At 41.5% G+C, this 17,839-nt stretch overlaps 1 protein-coding gene across 4 annotated transcripts; it reads left to right on the top strand.

Annotated features, from left to right (window-relative positions):
• The first annotated feature begins 97 nt into the window (after positions 1 to 97).
• TTPA (alpha tocopherol transfer protein) lies at positions 98 to 16,980 on the top strand. Of its 4 annotated transcripts, XM_030553170.1 has the most exons (6): positions 98 to 403; positions 6,295 to 6,448; positions 8,026 to 8,219; positions 11,909 to 12,019; positions 12,576 to 12,646; positions 13,894 to 13,979. In XM_030553170.1, the coding sequence occupies exons 1-5, from the start codon at positions 200 to 202 to the stop codon at positions 12,633 to 12,635; spliced, it is 723 nt and encodes a 240-aa protein (XP_030409030.1). In that variant the 5' UTR covers positions 98 to 199; the 3' UTR covers positions 12,636 to 12,646; positions 13,894 to 13,979. The 4 variants fall into 4 exon arrangements, with proteins under 4 accessions (XP_030409030.1, XP_030409027.1, XP_030409029.1 ...); XM_030553167.1 differs by lacking the exon at positions 12,576 to 12,646 and having other exon boundaries at positions 13,894 to 16,980; XM_030553169.1 differs by having other exon boundaries at positions 12,576 to 13,986.
• The last annotated feature ends 859 nt before the right edge of the window (positions 16,981 to 17,839 follow it).

Here is a 17,839-nt window from a genome sequence, read left to right as displayed (position 1 = left end):
GCAGGGGTTAAGCCCGCGCCGGCTGAGCTCCCGGGGGCGGGGAGGGCGCTCCCGCGTCCCTGACTCGCTTTGTTTGTTTTGCGATGGGAAGCGGCGTGGCCGTGTCCGCCCCCCGCGGTGCGGAAAGCATTTGGCCGCCGCTCACCTCCGTTGCATCGCGCAGCAGCCAGTGCTGCGGGTCCCCAGCTCTGCAGCCCGCATGTCTCAGGAGAGGCCGCCCGCCCCGCCGCCGGGGAACCTTAACGAGCTGCCCGACCAGTCCCCGCTGGTGGGAGCCGCCGTGGCGGAGCTGCGGCGCCGAGCCGAGGCTGACCGCAGCCAGCACTGGCCGCTCGCTCTCACCGACTCCTTCCTGCTCAGGTTCCTGCGAGCCCGAGACTTCGACCTGGGCCTGGCTTGGAAGGTAAGAACGGGCTGGGCACGGACCAGCTGCTCTCCCTGGGGCTGCAGCGGCCCGTTCCCTCTGTCACCTGCGGGGAGCCGGAAGCTGCATGCCCCGGTTGCTGTTGTGTGTGATCGCTCCCAGGTGTGTGGGGAGACGCCGCGGCCACCCGGGCAATGCCTGCTTGTCTGCAGCCTGAGCCCTTCTGGTCTGAGGTGTTGGTCTGTCTGTCAAGTGCCTAATAAGCTTGTGTAGGCACCCTACAAGTAATGCACAGTGATGATAATAGGGACACTAATCCCTAGTGGGGAAAGGGTGAGATAGCTCGTGAAACCACACACCTGCTTTTTCCAGAGGAATTGGGGCCCTTTAAAGTTTATCAGAGCAACATTAACTTACCTGCATTGCATATGTGTTGCATTTTAATTGAAATTGATGTGGGTGAGATAGCATTGCCCGGCAAACCTTATATTTATATTTCCCAGCTGTAATATTGCCTTAGGCTACAATTTTTCACTTATTAATATACCAGAGAATCAGTATGGCCAACTCTGCGTGCTCAAAAGTCATGAGACAAGCCTGCTAAAATCTTTTATATTTTCTATTTGTCTTCTGGGTTTTGACCCTTTGGAGCAGTAGTGGGCAGACCAGGAGGCGCACGCAGCCCATCAGGGCAAGCTGCTGGCCAGCCAGCAGGCCATCTGTTTACATTTGTATGGCCGCCCGCAGTTCCCAGTGGCCGCAGTTCGCCATTCCTGGCCAATGGGAGCTGCGGGAAGCGGCAGCCAGGCCTGTGCCTGCCCTGACCCCGCACTGCTCCCGGAACTGGCCAGCATGTCCAGCTCATGGGGGGGGGGGCAGGTGGCTCCGTGTGCTGCCCTCACCTGCAAACACCAGCTCCCATTGGCCACAGTTCCCCATTCCTGGCCAGTGGGAGTGGTGCCTGCAGACAAGGGCAATGTGTGGAGATTCCCTGCCCGTCCCCCCCAGGAGCCGTTTCCGGACATGCCAACTGCTTCTGGGAACGGCACGGGGCCAGAGCAGGAAGGGAACCTGCCTGAGTCACACTGCACTGCTGGACTGTTAGTGACTGATCTCCTGGTTTGGCTCCAGGAAGGTTGGCAAACCTATCGTGATCGATTGGTCGATCATGGAGCTTCTGACAGTGGATCTCCAGTCTCAGTGACTGAGACTGGAGATCCGTTGTCAGAGGCTCCATGATTGACCAGTCAATTGGGATGTACTGGTTGGTGACCACCGCCCTCGAGTGTCCAGCCCCTGATCTCCCGGACACTCTCAGTATTCATGGATTTGCTGCTTCTGAAACAGAAACCTGCCTGCCCTAGCTCCACGCGGATCCCAGAAGCGACCGCCAGGGTCCCTGCCGCCCTAGACGCATGGGAATCATGACCAATGGGAGCTGAGGGGGTGGCACCTTCGGGTGAAAGGGCATTATGTGGCTTTTCCCTGGCCACCCATGTGTCTAGGGGCTGCAGGAACCCTGAACCATCTCGTGCACCCCAACTGCCTGATCCAGCCCAGAGTCCCCTCCTGCATCCAAACTCCCTCCTAGAGCCCACACCCCCCAACACCTCAACTGCCTGCCCCAGCCCTGTTCTCCACCCCAAACTCCTCATCCCTGGCCCCACCCCAGAGCCCAGACCCTTAGCCAGAGGCTGCACCCCCTCCCCTGCACTTCAACCCACTGTCCTAGTCCAGAGTCCCTTACTTCACCCCAAATCCCTCATCCCCAGCCCCATTCCAGAGTCCAATCCCCCTGCCAGAGCCTGCACCCTCTCCCGCACTCCAGACCTCTTGGCCTCAGCCTGGAGCCCCCTCCACCCCCAGCTGGAGTCCTCACCCACAGCACAACCCTGTGCCCTAGCCTGTAGCCCTCTCCTGCACACTGAACCCCTCATTTCTGGCCCCACCTAGAGCCCGCACCCCCAGCCCAGAGCCCTCTCCCCCATCCCAACCTCCTGCCCAAGCCTGGTGAAAGTGAGTGAGAGTGGGGGAAAGCGAGTGATGGAGGAAGGGGGAATGGAGCAAGTGGGGACAGGGCTGTGGGGCAGGTGTGTTCAGTCTTGTGCGATTAAAAAGTTGGCAACCCTAACCAGCAGCACCTTGCTTTTCCAAGTTTGATTCTCTCACAGGCAGAATCCACTAGCTATGTACAGTGGTTTTCTTTCAATAGAATACTTAATTATTGAAAACATGTGCACAACTCCTAATGGAGGAAAAGGGCAGAAATGAAAACTAGATTTTTGTGACATATTTTGTTTTTTTCAACAGAAAAAATACAGAAAAAATACATAGTGTTGCCAGTTCATGCTGTCTGGTTATGCAATCCTGAACACTTTGTGCCAGTCAGTGTTGTTTGTAAGGGGGCATACATGAAGTAAAATAATACCAAGTTCTGGACTGCTGTTTACCAGCACAGTGAATTTCTAATCACATTACACTATCAATTACCAATACCTTCTATTCTTGCATACCAAGAACATTAAAGAACGCCCCTCGGAAAACTTTCTAAATATTATTAGCCTAGACTAAGAGCTAATTTATATACTTAATTAAAACTCTTAACAGGTAACACTGGGTTGATTGTGAATTGTTTGGTTAAGGAATGATAATTTACCACCTTTTATACAGCGTTCAAGAAATGGGGCTCTAGCCTGGTTGAAGTCTTAAGCCACTACTAAATAAATCATTATAGGGTATGTTAAGAGTGGAGATGTACATGACTGGGAATCTCAGTATATCTCTCCATCTCTTCCTAACTGTTTTACAAGTAAAGCTGACACATGTTGGGTCTTTTCAGCCAGATTCCTTCTAGACAGTTTATTTAAGACACCCTTCAAATAGCCTACAACTTTATGCAAGGAGAGTGGGGAAAATACGCTGCAAAAATACACTGTTTGTTTAAAAAGACAAGAGCAACTTGAAAGTAGAGGAATGGGTAAGAGGTCAGTAGTCACAGTAAATATCCATCCTTAGCTTGCCACATGATGATAACAGAAGAAGAGGATTAGATTTCACTTTGACTCTTTCATAGTCTGCAATTCAAGACCCTGGAAAAACTGGTTAGAACAGAAGGAGCCTTGCATGGAAGTGAGAAGTTGGAAAGCTGATACTTTGTTCTGTTTTATTGGTTATTAGAATTGGTAACTATTTATTTCTAGCTATGTTACTTGGGCTTTTGAAAAATAGGATAGCTAGAGCTATCTAGTCGCTTCAGTCACAATGTTACTTTGCTACCGGAAAAATGTTTAATGTCTTTGAAAATGTGCTGATGATTAGATTTGTCCTGCTGGTCTGAGAGCACTAATAACAAAAATTAAAAATAGTAATAATTATGTAAGGCCCTATCCTTGCTACCATTAGGATTTAAGGCTGGCTATCGTTTTTCTTCATTTATTTGTGAAATTAGACCCCTGACTCCCATTGAAACTCCCTTAGGCCTGGTCCACACTACACAGTTAAATCGATTTAAACAGCGTTAAATCAATTTAACTCTGTACCTGTCCACACTACAAGGCACTTTAAATCAATTTTAAGGGCTCTTAAAATCGATTTCTGTACTCCTCCCCAACGAGAGGAGTAACCCTAAAATCGATATTGCTATATCGATTTAGGGTTAGTGTGGACGGAAATCGAAGTTATTGGTCTCATTCCTTTAATGTAGCTACCCAGAGTGCACCGCTCTGGAAATCGATGGTAGCCTAGGACCATGGACGCACACCACCGAATTAATGTGCCCTAGTGTGGACGCATAAAATTGATTTTATAATATCGGTTTTATAAAACCGGTTTTAGTAATTTTGATTTTATGCTATGCCTTAGGCTTCTAAACTGAGATTTTCAAAGGAACCTAACTTCTGGGGGGTTACTTTTTTGAAAATCTTAACCAAAAGTTTAAGTTACTTGGTTAAGATCCCCAATCAATTTAATGACACAGCCAGAGGTAGAACTCTCAACTCCTGGAGTAACCAGAAGCAGATACTGGTTGTCTTATTCAAAGGAAGCTTTTCTTCTGCTCTCCAGAAGTCTGTCTTTTCCTGCTCACCTTTTCACAGTATCAGAAATAAAGTGAGGGAAGTGGTGGTATTTGGTAAAACCAAAGGCTCCTCTGTACAGCAGAGCTATTCTCTTAATGGCAAGTAAAGTTCAGATTTTCAAGCAGGTGAATTTTATTATAATGAATTATTTTATTCTAAGGGAAAATATCTGATCAAATTTAGAAATCGGAAATACTGCACCATCAGTTTAATTCTCTAAAGGAAATCATGAAATTATGGATAATTCCATTTTCTCCAGCAGGATCGAACCTCAAAAGGCAGCACTTTTTAGCGAAGTAACTCTTCTTCAGAACTACAGCATATCACTTCTCCGCATAGCTCTTTTACATCCTTCAACAGTTCCAGTGTATAATGCTGCCCAAATCTGTTTTGCCTCCATCTGAACAACAGTATTTATGTTCCTCACAACAGACATGATCTCTATTGTTTTGGCAATGTCAGACCTCCATTATTTCCACTCTCAAAAAGCATGTGTCTTACAGGCAATCAGAAAAAGAGAGAGACCTCCATTGCATCGTTATTTGATGCTCTTTGTTGCCATATAGGCATTGAGTTTCCATCATTTCTCATTGTTATGTCAAGGGCAACTAAAAGTTACACATGGCTTTGAGCATATTGAACTTGTGTAGGACATGCCCTAAAAGGAATAGTAATGTATTTAGGGTGTCACACCTTCTCAGATCCTATATTTTTTTTGTTGCTGCATAGGGTACTTTTAACTCCATATGTGCTAGCAAGTGTGACAAATAAGGTATGTGCTTGTTAGAGAAAGTGGAATTTGTTCTGTTGCTTGAACAACAAGGAGTGAAATTGTAACTGACACAACAAGAAAGGAATGAGTTAGTAGACATGTTGCAAACAAGCATAAGTGGGGAACTGAGTTAGGTACCAAACCTGAAGCAGACTTCTGTAAATCTTCACATAGAGAAATAATGGAAAATTACTTTCAGATGAGCATTGTATTGCATATAGAATGGAAATGTACCAGAGCCAGGAATCATCTTGCAGGTGTACAGGAAATGACCCTTATGTCTTTGAAAATGTGCTGTGGATGTGCCAATGGTAACATCTCTTATCATGGAACAATGATCAGTCCAGTGGAATTATCAATAAGTTTGTGTCCAATAAGATGGCTTCATACCTTTTTGTTTGGGAATTCCTCTTACAAGCATGTAAGTCTTTCCTTAGTTCAACATGCCCCTGTATGAGCCTGACACAGCATCAAGTTAAATAATACTAAGGAGGATTCAGTTTAGAAGCCCGTTTCTATTTATTTTGTATAGTAAAATATCCTATTGCCAGTATTTTCTGTCTACCACCTGGCACTGAATGGTGATTATATTCCATTAACAAATTGATTGGGGTCTAAATTCACTGCAATAACTCAGGGTAGAGAGCGACCTAGGCATCATTGTGGATCATTCAATGGAAGCTTCTGTTCAAGTTACATTGGCAGAGGTCCCTATCTCTCCCCTTCCAAAAAAAAAAAGGGGGGGGCAGGTGTTGATTGCATAATATTTCATCTAACAGGCAGTTAGGCAACTATTTTAGATTTTGTTGCTTCCTCCTCTGAAACATCTGGTACTGGCCAGCCACTGTCAGAAAGAATTCTGCTCCATGGTGTGATCCAGTCTCGCAGTCTCCCTGCTCTTAAAATTCGTTTGTTGAAAGTAAAAATAAAATAAGGAAGCATTGGAATGATGGAAGTTCTAACATGTTAATTCTGTGACTTGGACCCATCTGTCCAAGATGCCTTTTTTTTGCCTTTTGACTGGATTTTGCTTCCCATTTCTACTGATATTCATCTAACAAGAATGCTTCTCTTGTCCCCAGTTATTGAAGAACTATCACAAGTGGAGAGCTGAGTGCCCAGAATTAAGTGCAAATTTGCAGCCTTCCTCTATTCTCAACCTCCTGCATGCTGGTTACCATGGAGTCCTGAGATCAAGGGATCCAGGTGGCAGCAAAGTTCTTATTTATAGAATTGGTAAGTAACAACTCTTCTCTATGGCCTAGGCCTTGCCTACACATTGTTTTGTGTATTGGTATAACTCTCTTGGGTAGGGGTGTGATTTTTCTATCAAAATAAATAAACAGTACAATCCCTTAAGCTGGTATATCTTATTTCCCTCCCCTGTGGCTATACGTGTGCTAGTAAAGCACCACCTTCATACTATATAATATGCCCACACCAGAAGGGGGCAATATATTTGTTTTAACTATTCCAGGTTAGATTGGTACAATATTTGTGTGTAGACCAGTGCTTATTCATATTGTCTGGATGTGAAAACAATGTTCGTCTGAATTAAGTGCCAACTTCTGTGGCAAGGGCTAGAGACATGTTAAGGTTCAGCGTTAAGTCCAACATTTTTGTTATGTTGGGTACATGCATGTGGGTATTTGAATGCTTATTTAAGAGTCCAACTGACAGAAACCCAAAGGATTTTCAGAAGTGTTTGGCCACCCTCAAGTTGCCTGAATGCTCTGTATGAGGAACTGTCTGAGGCCATGTGATCTGGTGGGTAGGTTCCCAAATTGTACTTTCAGAAGGTGCTCTAAACTTATTCTGTGACATAGCTAAGTCAGGAGGTGCAAGTTAATGTGCTCCAACAGCAGATCATCGTTGACTACTTTGTTTCCTCTGTACAGCTCTCAAAGGGTATGTGAGGGTTCTTAATCTGTATGTTATTTTAAGGGTGCACAAACAGGATTTTTTGAGGGCTGTCCAGATTAATGTATATTGCAGAGAGGTACTCACATGGGAGACTGAACTCCTGAAGCACTTGATTAAGTGAAAACTCTAATGATAGCCATAAACCTCTTTAATCTTTCACTATTTACCTATGAGTATCTATCACATTTAACAAAGCTGGATAAAATAGTGTTCATTTGCTGCTGCTGGTGTGTGTTTGTGTGTGTATGTGAAATAGCTGTCTGCCAAGTTAATTACTGTATTTAGCACCCCAGTATTATTATTTATTTCTATTACAGAGATTCCTAGAAAACCCTGACAAAGATCAGCTCCAGACTGTGCTAGGTGCTAGAGACAAGTAACACAAACCTTGTCTTCACTAGGAAAAAAGGTGTATTTTAATGTGTTGGCTAAAATATGTAAAATCTTAGTGTAGACAAAGCAATTTCTCATTTTAACACATTGGTTGAGGTGAATCCTAGCTATTGTACTGTGGAGCTTCAGCCAGTGACTTTCCAATTTAATTACTACTGTCACTGCCAAACCTAGAGGATTCTTGAAGCAAACATTGCAAGATTCTTTTCTGAAAACTTCTCGGCAGGTTCCCTACTGATGATAGAAATGAATTGCAGAGAGTGGAATGATCATGCAGGGTAGAAGAGGAGCTAGGGGGCTGTAGAGTAAGTAGCTTCTGCACTGACAAAATTGCTTATTACAGAACAGTGGAGAGTTTGAAGGAGGAAAAGGAGATGACTTCATATTGCTGTTTACTCATTTTGTATTTGAGGAGTGCATTTGAAACAGTAGCCAGTGGGAGTATATGTTTGCAGAGTATCTGTGTGGTAATGCACTACAGTCTATTTGTTCTTCAGGACAATGGGATCCAAAGATGTTTACAGCATATGATGTGTTTCGTGTAAGTCTTATCACATCAGAGCTTATTGTAAAAGAGAGAGAGACACAACGGAATGGAGTCAAGGCTATTTTTGATCTTCAAGGGTGGCGATTTGCTCATGCATTTCAAATCAGTCCAACAGTGGCCAAGAGGATCGCTGCCGTGCTTACAGTAGGTTTGATGCTTAATTTTAGTTTCCTTATTGTAATAACCAAAATGTTTCTACTCTAAATTATGGCACCCTTTCCCATTGTGTAGGGCCTTGCCATTGTAACACAGCTTGAAAGAGCAAAACAGCTATTAGAACTGAGACACACTTAGGCAATTTAAAGCTAAACTTTATTTGATTTGCCTTCAATTTGTTATAATCAAATAGTGAATATCCTCCACATTCTAGTTACATATTTAAAAAGTCAGTAAACTCCTGTAAGAACTCAATAATAATAAAGCCAATAGCTAATATTACATAAAGCCAACTAGATAATGTCTGGCTTTAGACTAGCAAGAGTTTAGGTTTGAGGTTTAGGTTTGAGTTAAGAGTTAGGTCATTGATCTTTTGGTGCAGCAATCTCAGCTTTTTCTGATAATATTTCGACCTGAGAATTTCATGAAACCAAGCATCACAGAATATCTGCCATATTAAATTGGGGAATTCTCACATGGTTGGTTACTCTTATGGTGATTCTGCCATCTTGGGCAAAATCGCACTAAAATGGCTGTTCTTGTGAGATATTTCAGCTACATCCGAACCAGCAAACAGGTCCTTGGTAACTTTAGAACTTGTTTTGTGGGTGGGGAGAGAGGGTGCCTGATTAAATCTAGGGATTTGGATCACCCCCACGCAAGAAATTCTTTGGATCTGAGGTGTCTTCTTTTGGATTTACCCTTTGTTTTTCAAACATTTAAAAGTACTACAAATAAGGCAGCAAAGAAAATAAATCAAAACTATAAATTGTGAGTAGTGCTGCTTAAAATTTATAAACTTATTTATTGCAATTCTCTATCTATTCCTCTCATCATTTTCTAAGTTGGGTTGACATTTTTCACACAGAGGTTTCTTCTGCTCTTGCTTGGCTGTTCAGGCAATTCAGGTCCCTTTTTGTTGCTTTAAAATGTCAGAGACACCTTGGCTAAGATTTTAAAAAGTTAATTTCCTAAATCCATATTTAGGAATGTTTAGATTTAGGAGTCTAACTTTTCAGCTCCTATTTCTTTTAAACGTTACGGTTATATCTCTTGTAAAAATATGATCTTGCACTGCATGAACAAATATGAGGATGCAGAGAGAGGTTAATTGCAATGTAGAAAGGGGAAAATAGCATCAAAATAAGCATTGCCTCTTTTTGACCCAAGCAGTTAGTCCAGTTTCAACATGCTGGGGATGTTCCAGTTGGAAGGAAAAATTGATAGTCTGGTATTTGTTGCAAACTTGTTTATTTACCAGGAATGTACAAAGTCCTGCTTCTCTGGACACAGAAAGAACTAAGAAAAAGACAAGTGGTTTCTTAGCTTCCAGTCCCAAGCCTCATTAGCTAGCAGATCCAAAAGTTCTCTCTAGCTTTCCCCAGGATAAACACTGCTCCCAGGCTACTGCTTGGTTTTCTTAGGCTTTGTGTACCCTAGCACTTTTGTGAGTAAAACTTTTGTCAGTCAGGGATCATGGGATCATCTCAAAGGCTGAATTCAAGTGTATCATTCCAATCCTCCATCATAACAGAAGTACATTCTCAGCAGCTCAGACAACAGGGAAGCTGTAGTTTAAAGCTGGGACTTCATTTAAATAGTTAACAGAATGCATTGTGCACCATGAGTTACCTTAATGCCTTTCCCCATTGCACAAGCTATTCTCCTTGGGAAGACGTGGCTTGAGGTCAGAACTTTGTCGGTCAGGGGTGTGGAAAAGAAACCCACCCCTGACCGATAAAAATACTAATGTGGACAGTGCCATGTCTTTGGGAGATGCTCTCCTGCTGACATAGCTACTGCTACTCATTAGAGGTGGTTTAATTATGCCAGTAGGAGAGCTCTGTCCCGCTGGCATAGAGCGACTGCATGGGGCTACACAGTACAGCTGTGCCACTTTAAGGTCCGTAGTGTAGACATAGCCTTAGTCTTTTGCATCAGGCTCTCTCGCTGTTCTTATCTGTTTTTCATTTTATGTGCATTAGCTCACCCACCCATCCACCCACCTGGTTACAATACACGTGGTGCTAGTTTCTGGGCAGATTCTGTTAGGCCTGATTTTAGGTGTGGCCTCTTAAATACGTGTAAGAAACACTTCAAGTGAACTATGTGTTCACACATCAGCATGTAGGAGGATTTAACCAACTCATACAAGGTTTATCCCGGCTCACAACAACAGTAATTATGAGTTTAATCATGCCAGATAATGAGAACTCTGACCTGATCCAGCAAAGCACCTATGCTTGCGCTTAACTTTAAGCAAGAGTGTAGTTCTGTTGAAGCCAGTGGGATTACTCCAATGCTTAAAGTTGAGCATGTGCTTAAATGCTTTGTTGGATCAGGTCAGAGTGCTCAGCACCTGGCAGAATCGAGCCCCAAAAGCAAAGAGTTCTGAAGAACATTTAATTGTTATGGACTGCAGCCTAATCTGAACTGTGCAGTGCCCATAACTGTGGATCTTGAAAAATCTTACCACAGATATAGGCAAAAGCAGATTTATTTATTTATTTATTATGGTGAGATTACATAGCAGCGCTCATTGTATACATTTTACAAGATTAGAATCTGATGCTTAAAGTTTTTATCTCACTGTTTCAAAAAGTTCCTAAAAACAGTTACATTTAGCAAGCTATTTTTTTAATTCAGATAAGAGCCCATCAATCTGGCCGTACCCAACATGATAAGAAAAGAAAGGCTAGTGTGATATTTATGGAAAAACATGATCAGTATCTCCAGTTCACCTCTGGAAGAAATCTAGTCAGCAGAGCTGTAGCAATGAAATGGGGCATGAATGGAGGCTCTTCTCTCTCTAGTGCAAACAGTTGTGTTTCTGAGTGCTGGACATTTTTCCTTTTAGCCTCTGAAGCTATGGTACTTGTCTAATGAATTTTCAATCCAAGTAAAATTTGATAATCTATAGCAGTTGTAATTTTTTTTTCAGTTCCCCAAGAGTAAAAAAAGTTTTATCATAAGGCTGACCCTATATTCCCAACTCAGGCAAAATTACCACTGACTCCAGGTTTTGGCCCTAAATTACAAACCTTATGCATTTAGTTTTCTGTATGTAATGACTTCTATTTATTTATTCTCTTTTTCTTTTACAGTGTTTTTTATAGAAAAGCGTTTGTTCAAAATATTAAAAAAAACTGTATTTATGGCATAAGTTTGGACTATTTTAAAAATAAGCTCTTTTGTGAGCTCAAGACTGGTTTTGGCTGATCTTTCCCTCACTGCCAACAGATTAGCTTTCAGTACCCTCTCTGAGAATCTACCACTTGAATTGACAATTGAAAGTCCTGCCTAACTGGCTGTTGTGTAACTTTGTAGCTCAATCCCTGTTGCCCAGAACTAGAGGCCTGCGGCAAGACAGAATCTAATCCTAAAACAAATGCTTTCTGGGCATTACCTCTGTGCATAGGTTTTGTGTTCAGCCTGTACCTACAGTTATGCATTCCTTTGTAATGAAATGACTCCTCCTAATGCAAAGAGAGGAACATATGTAGATGTATTTTCTTATGTTTAGTGTCAATGAAGTGTAAACAGTAAAAACCCCAAAGTGCAGGAATGTCTTCACTGTCTAGAAAGCAAGGACAAGAGGACTGCCTTAACCTGTGTTCAAAACACTTCTCCACAAGAATACAGTCATGCCAGTGATGATTTTTTTTTTATGTTTGCAGGATTCCTTTCCACTAAAAGTTCGTGGCATCCACTTGATTAATGAGCCTTTATTCTTCCACCCGGTCTTTGCTCTAATTAAGCCCTTTCTCACTGACAAAATAAAGGAACGGGTGAGTGAACATAAATACATATTTCTTTTCTTCTACAATAACAACTTCCATTTGGATCTTGGTCCTGCAGTGCTTGAGCATTGAGTAGGGTAAATCAGTTTTATACTTTCCATTTCTTAGAACTTTCACTAGTGGACTCTTTAAGCACTGTACAGATATTAATGAGTTCAGAATTACAACACACTGGTGAGGTTGGTCTTACCACCATTTTTACAGATAAGGAAAACTGGAGTACCAAGAGGTTAAATCAGTTGCCCAGTGTCAGACACCAAGTCTGCATAGAGCTGAGTATAAAACCCAGGTCTCCTGACTTTGCTTCAAATGATAATTATTACTCAGTGGGAACTGACACGGCTCCTCTCCAACATAACAGAAGACACTGGTCTTGCTCCAAAGAGCCTAAGCTGTAACCTGAACACAGACTTATGGGTCAGGCCAAAGGTTCAAATTTCAACTGACACAAAGTTTGTTTTTGTTTTAAATAGCTTTTGAGTGACTTTAAGTGAATTCATAGTTGTTGTTTGTTTAACTTAAAATCCCTGTTGTTTGCATGTAGCAGCACATCAAGAATTCCAGCAGGATTGCTCTTGCATGGCAAGCAGTTGTGTGGCAGTGATTCCAGGCAAAGTAGGTAGGAGTGACTCTGATTAATGGCTGAACTAGGCTGAAGAAGGGGAGAAAAGAGTGAATGAGAGAATAGAGAAAACTTCAAAGCGGATGAGGTAGAACAAAAGCAGCTAGGGGTCAATATTTAGTTAGGGCCAGGCCAGGGATTGTGGGGAGTGACTAGCTGGACTGGCTTCCCATTAGCTTCAAGAGAAGGCATTGCTTTTTCACTCTTTCTCCCTCAGATCTTGCTCAAGAAGACATGAGCACAAAAGCACTTAATCACATGTTCATTTTATTGTGCTTTGATACAGTAAATCTTTGTGTCATACATATTTGCAGAAAAGCCAGTTTAAATGTTAAGAACTAGAGACTGGAAATTAAACAAGCATTTGGCAGGAAATAGTGCATCAGACTTCAAAACAGCTGTAATAAGGTACTGGAGAAACAACAACAAAGCTGTTCTTCTGATATTCTTAGAAGTACAGGCTCTGCATCTGATGTTTCTAACCACAGAAAAAGCCTTTGAGATGGTTGAGATATTTCCCCTTTTTAGAAATGTCTTCAAGTCCGGCCCCCTGTGTTGACACAGGACTGAGTAAACCTAGACAATCTCTAACAGGTGTTTGCCAAACCTGTTATTAAAAACCTTAGATAATGGGGATTCCTCCCTTGGAAGCCTATTCCAGAGGGCAACTACCCTTATAGCTAAAGTTTTCCCTAACATCTAGCCTAAATCTCCCTTGCTGCAGATTAAGCCCATTACTTTTTGTCCTACCATCAGAGGACATGGAGAACAATTCACTGTCCTTTTTATAACAGCCCTTAAACATATTGAATGAGAAGTGAGAGGGCAGAGTACCTTGCATGATCAGACCCTATGGGCTGGTCTAAGCACAGCATAGATGAGGTATACAATGCACACCCCTAACTGAAATAGTTAAGTCATGTAAACTATGCCTTGGTTTCTACATTTGCAGCAGCATGAAACACACGTCGCATTTCATCCTAAGCTAAGCAGCAAATAGCAGTGAGTTTGGGAGCTTTAGGAGAGTATAGTGAAGCTTATTTGCACAGTGTGAATGTACATTAAAAGTAGTGAAGATACAGTGTGTTAGTGAAATCTAGCTTGTGATTCAGTTCCCACACCTGAGGTTCTTGCCTTTCCAATGTCTTCACAAACCGCTCTGGGATTCAGATGGAAGTAAATGTATGTGTGTATTATGAAAACTAGAAAGCCATTTTAAAACAGCTTTTCCTTGTTTCAGGTGTATATGCATGGGAGTAATTACATACAGAGTCTGACGCAGCACTTCCCAGCCAGCATTCTCCCACAGGAATATGGTGGAAAGGATGTCTCCATTGAAGACCTTTCCCAAGAGTGGACTGACTTCATAATGGCATCTGCAGATTACCTTCAGAGTATTTCTCTGGTTTTCCAGTGAAGCAACCATATTAAAAAGTAGCATCTCGGTATTGAGGAAATTCATTAAAAGAGAGACCAGCAGTTAATTCCTGGTATTATGACTGCAAGCAGAATGAACTTCAATCAGAAATTTTTCATTTAGTTTTGACATCACTTTAAAGGGACCAATGTAAAACTTCTGGTAGATCATTGTTGAGGGAAGAAATGCCCCATTTGCTGCATTTTTATATTTGCTTGAAGAGGCAATCAGGTAGTAGTTGCATCTTGGAACTAAATGAGAGATTCATGAGTTTGAAGGGATAATATTTAGAGGGATAATATGCAATACTGTTTGTAACAGATTATATATGTGCCCAAAGGCTGGATAGTACTGCATGTAGGATACTGCAGAGAACAATACTGCACTGGATATGTTCTCATGGAGCTCCAATCTGTGAGGACTCAATACTAACTATATGCTCAGCTCTTGCATTGTAGCTACTCAAGTTGATGCACTGATATAAAGAGCCAAATAATTTCGAGAGTTGCAGGGCAAGTCTGATTTAGAGTTATAGTCATTTGGCTTGGAAGCACGTTTGTACAAAGTAGTGATTTCCTTAGGCCTAATGTTAGCAGGGAATGGGGCTGGTCTTTGGATTGATTCTCAGGGAAATGGATTTTCATTCAATTCGTGAAGCTGAGCTTGCACTTTGGATGAAAACTGTTCAGCAGTGGAGGAACATTGATGTGCCAGAGGCTGCTATGAGCAGCAAATATCCATGTGGGCATTTAAGATCGTAAGCTGCTAACTTTGTATGTAAAGGGACATTCAACTTGAAAACTATTAAAATATAATGTGAATCACAAAGAGGAGAGGGGTAAATGGATTAACTTAACTTTGAAAAAAGATTTTCCTTCCCCTGGCAACAGATGTTCTGTTTAGATAAGTTATAAGGCAGCTCCTGTGAGGTGCCAAGCACCCTTAACTCCTACTGAAGTCCTGTAGAAGTAAAGGGTGCTTAGCAATGCCCAGGACTGGGCTCTTTGTTTGAGGGGAAAAAAGAAGGTCTTGCTTCATTGACTTGACCATAGAAATAAACTTCTCATGTGGTTTCTGTATTCTCAGTGAATACTGCTGCTGTGAGATGCTAAGCGCCTTCCTTTTTATTCCAAGAGGTGCTAAAGGTATTTAATATCTCCTGTGCCTGGGCATTTTGCTAGGCACTGGCAGAAATTTTTTTACTTACAAGTATTCAATTTTGACCCCAATTTCTCTTTAGTCATTACAGGCAATTGAAAACTTTCCTGGTGTCTTTACTAAAAGTTCTTAAAGGGACACAACCAGATACATGTTATATCTTTTAACAAAATGATATATTGTTCTTCCCTGTCTTACAGAGCACTAACATAGATTATTTAAACTGAGAGGATTTAAACAATGAATGTACTTTGATTTTGTTTGTTTTTTAGCAGATTAACTTCCTAGCTCGTATCTCTTATGGTTTTTGAAAAGACAGGAATTGTTTGACATTAAACATTGTATTAAACACTCTTGATGATTCCTTATGCTTATGGACCCTAATGTTAAAGCATTTATAAGAACAATGTCTTTTGTAAAGTTGACTCAAATGTTTATTTTGCTGCTTCTGGAATCATCAGTAGATTTGATAATTATATAAACTTGCTATTTAAAATGAAGGGGAAGGGAGAAACTAAGAGTACCATATTAACATCTCAGTAAAATTTTCTGTAAGATTAGATGATCAATGGTACTGCTCAGGCCTCTTCAGCAGCAGCAAGAGGCTCTTAAAGGTACTTGTGGTGTTGTCAATGTCAATGAACAGAATCATTTTAAAACTACAAAGCCAACATGGAAATAAAAATCTTTATTTCCTCACCCCCAGTGCACAATTTTTCTTGTTCTCCTGGACACCTTTGATTTATAGTCGATAACTTTTAAAACATTTTAATCTTCAAATTGTGATCAAAAGAATTTTTCATTATACTTTCTTGTCAGAGATTCAGCTTGAGCCTGATATGATAATATCCTCAGAGAAAGGAACTTTTGAAAGATATTTCTTCTTGTTTATAGGAAAATAGAATAATTACCATACCTGGCAACTTGTACAGTGCACAGCTACACTACGCTACACAACTCAAATTCTAAACTACTGGGAAAAAATGTTTTTCCAATGAGAATTGGAAACTGATGCTCTTTAGAATATTGCTTTAATTTTAGATCTTTGGAAAGCAACTCCATCAAGAAATTGTTTGAATTAACTGAAAATGTAGCGCATTCCTATGAAAACAAAACTTTGTATTGTATCTATTTTACCTGGCAGAAACAAAATCTATTCTCAGTGATAAATATTCAGCCCTGCATACTTCATTTGGGTCACATGCCTGTAAACTAAACTAAATTTGGCTTTAAGAGGTGCTAGGCTTTGGTTTTGTTTAACACTAGAGTGCTGAACTACAATTGTAACCATTCAGTTAAAAAAAACATCTCAAACTTATGTTAAATGGTATTGCAAATGCATTACAGGTATTGGCACCTCCACTGTGGTGTGGGTGTGACTTACTTTTCTCATGGGACTCTTATTTGTTTTTTAATGGTTACGCCTATGGTATCACAACAGAGTGAACTGTACTTAGGAGTAATTTGATTTGAGTCTTACCTCATCAGTGAGTTTTGTAAGATGGGTGGAAGGGCTATTATTTTACACCCACAGAAGGAAGAGGAGGAACTTTGAATTACCAAGTACACATATCTTCTTCCACTGTGATTGAAGCAGGAGTGCCTCTTTAAAATACAAGTTTTCTATAAAATGCTGATGCATATATAATTTGCTACTGACTGTCAGCAAACTGTAATGTAAATTGTTTTTATAATTTTGTACATGTTATAATACCTTTGTATTAAAAAAGAAGGAAACTTAATATAACATTCTAGGTGGATCATGCAGTCTCGTTTGTCCATCTGTCTTAACTTTTTATTTAATTAAAGATTAACGTATGTCATAAACAGATAGTTAAGGGTTAATGTTTCTTTTACCTGTAAAGGGTTAACAAACAGGGACCCAAACACCTGACCAGAGGACCAATCAGGAAACAAGATACTTTAGGGTGGGGTTCTAATTGGGTGAGCAACCTGTGTCAATGGAGTGGTATGCCCGTTCAGTCCATCCTGGGGTGGCTGAGAACAATGGGGCGAAGCTAGTGCACAGCTCCTTGATTTGTTGCCGCTGCAGACGTTCCAGGGTGGTTGAGAGGTTCACCTCTTCCACACCAATGTCTTTTTTCCCTTCGTAGGGACACCCTCAGGCCACTCAGCGTCATCTCCTCCTTGGACCGTAAACTGACAAACCTGTAAGTCTCTGGAATAAAAGGGTTTGAAAGAATTAACATGGTACACTCTGGGCTTTAGGGAGGAATTGGGAAATGCTATGAGGTAGTTAACAGCTCCCAGGTGCTCTTGGACCGTGAATGGCCCTTCCCATGATGCTTCCATCTTATGGGCCTGTTGCGCCTTCAAGACCATAACCTGGTCTTCTACCTTGAAGGAACGCTCCCTGGTATGTTTATCATACCAGGCCTTTTGTTCTTTTTGAGCATCCTTTAGGTTTTCTTTAGCAAGGGCTAAAGACTGTCGGAGGGTGTTTTGTAGGTTGCTTACAAAGTCCAGAATGTTAGTTCCTGGAGAGGGTGTAAACCCCTCCCATTGCTGCTTTACCAACTGTAATGGCCCCTTAACCTTGTGGCCATACACAAGTTCAAACGGTGAAAACCCTAAACTGGGATGTGGTACA

Source organism: Gopherus evgoodei, chromosome 2 (assembly GCF_007399415.2).
Source record: "Gopherus evgoodei ecotype Sinaloan lineage chromosome 2, rGopEvg1_v1.p, whole genome shotgun sequence".
Classification (NCBI taxonomy): Eukaryota; Metazoa; Chordata; order Testudines; family Testudinidae; genus Gopherus; species Gopherus evgoodei.
The sequence above is the reverse complement of the archived record's forward strand: the minus strand, read 5'-3'. Positions and strand labels throughout refer to the sequence as shown.

Bases quoted from the DNA above. Each gene is read 5' to 3' on its own strand.
- TTPA (XM_030553167.1), top strand. From the start codon at position 200: ATGTCTCAGGAGAGGCCGCCCGCCCCGCCGCCGGGGAACCTTAACGAG. The intron at 6,449-8,025 runs GTAAGTAACAAC...TTTGTTCTTCAG, and splicing joins AGTTCTTATTTATAGAATTG to GACAATGGGATCCAAAGATG. The intron at 8,220-11,908 runs GTAGGTTTGATG...TTATGTTTGCAG, and splicing joins GGATCGCTGCCGTGCTTACA to GATTCCTTTCCACTAAAAGT.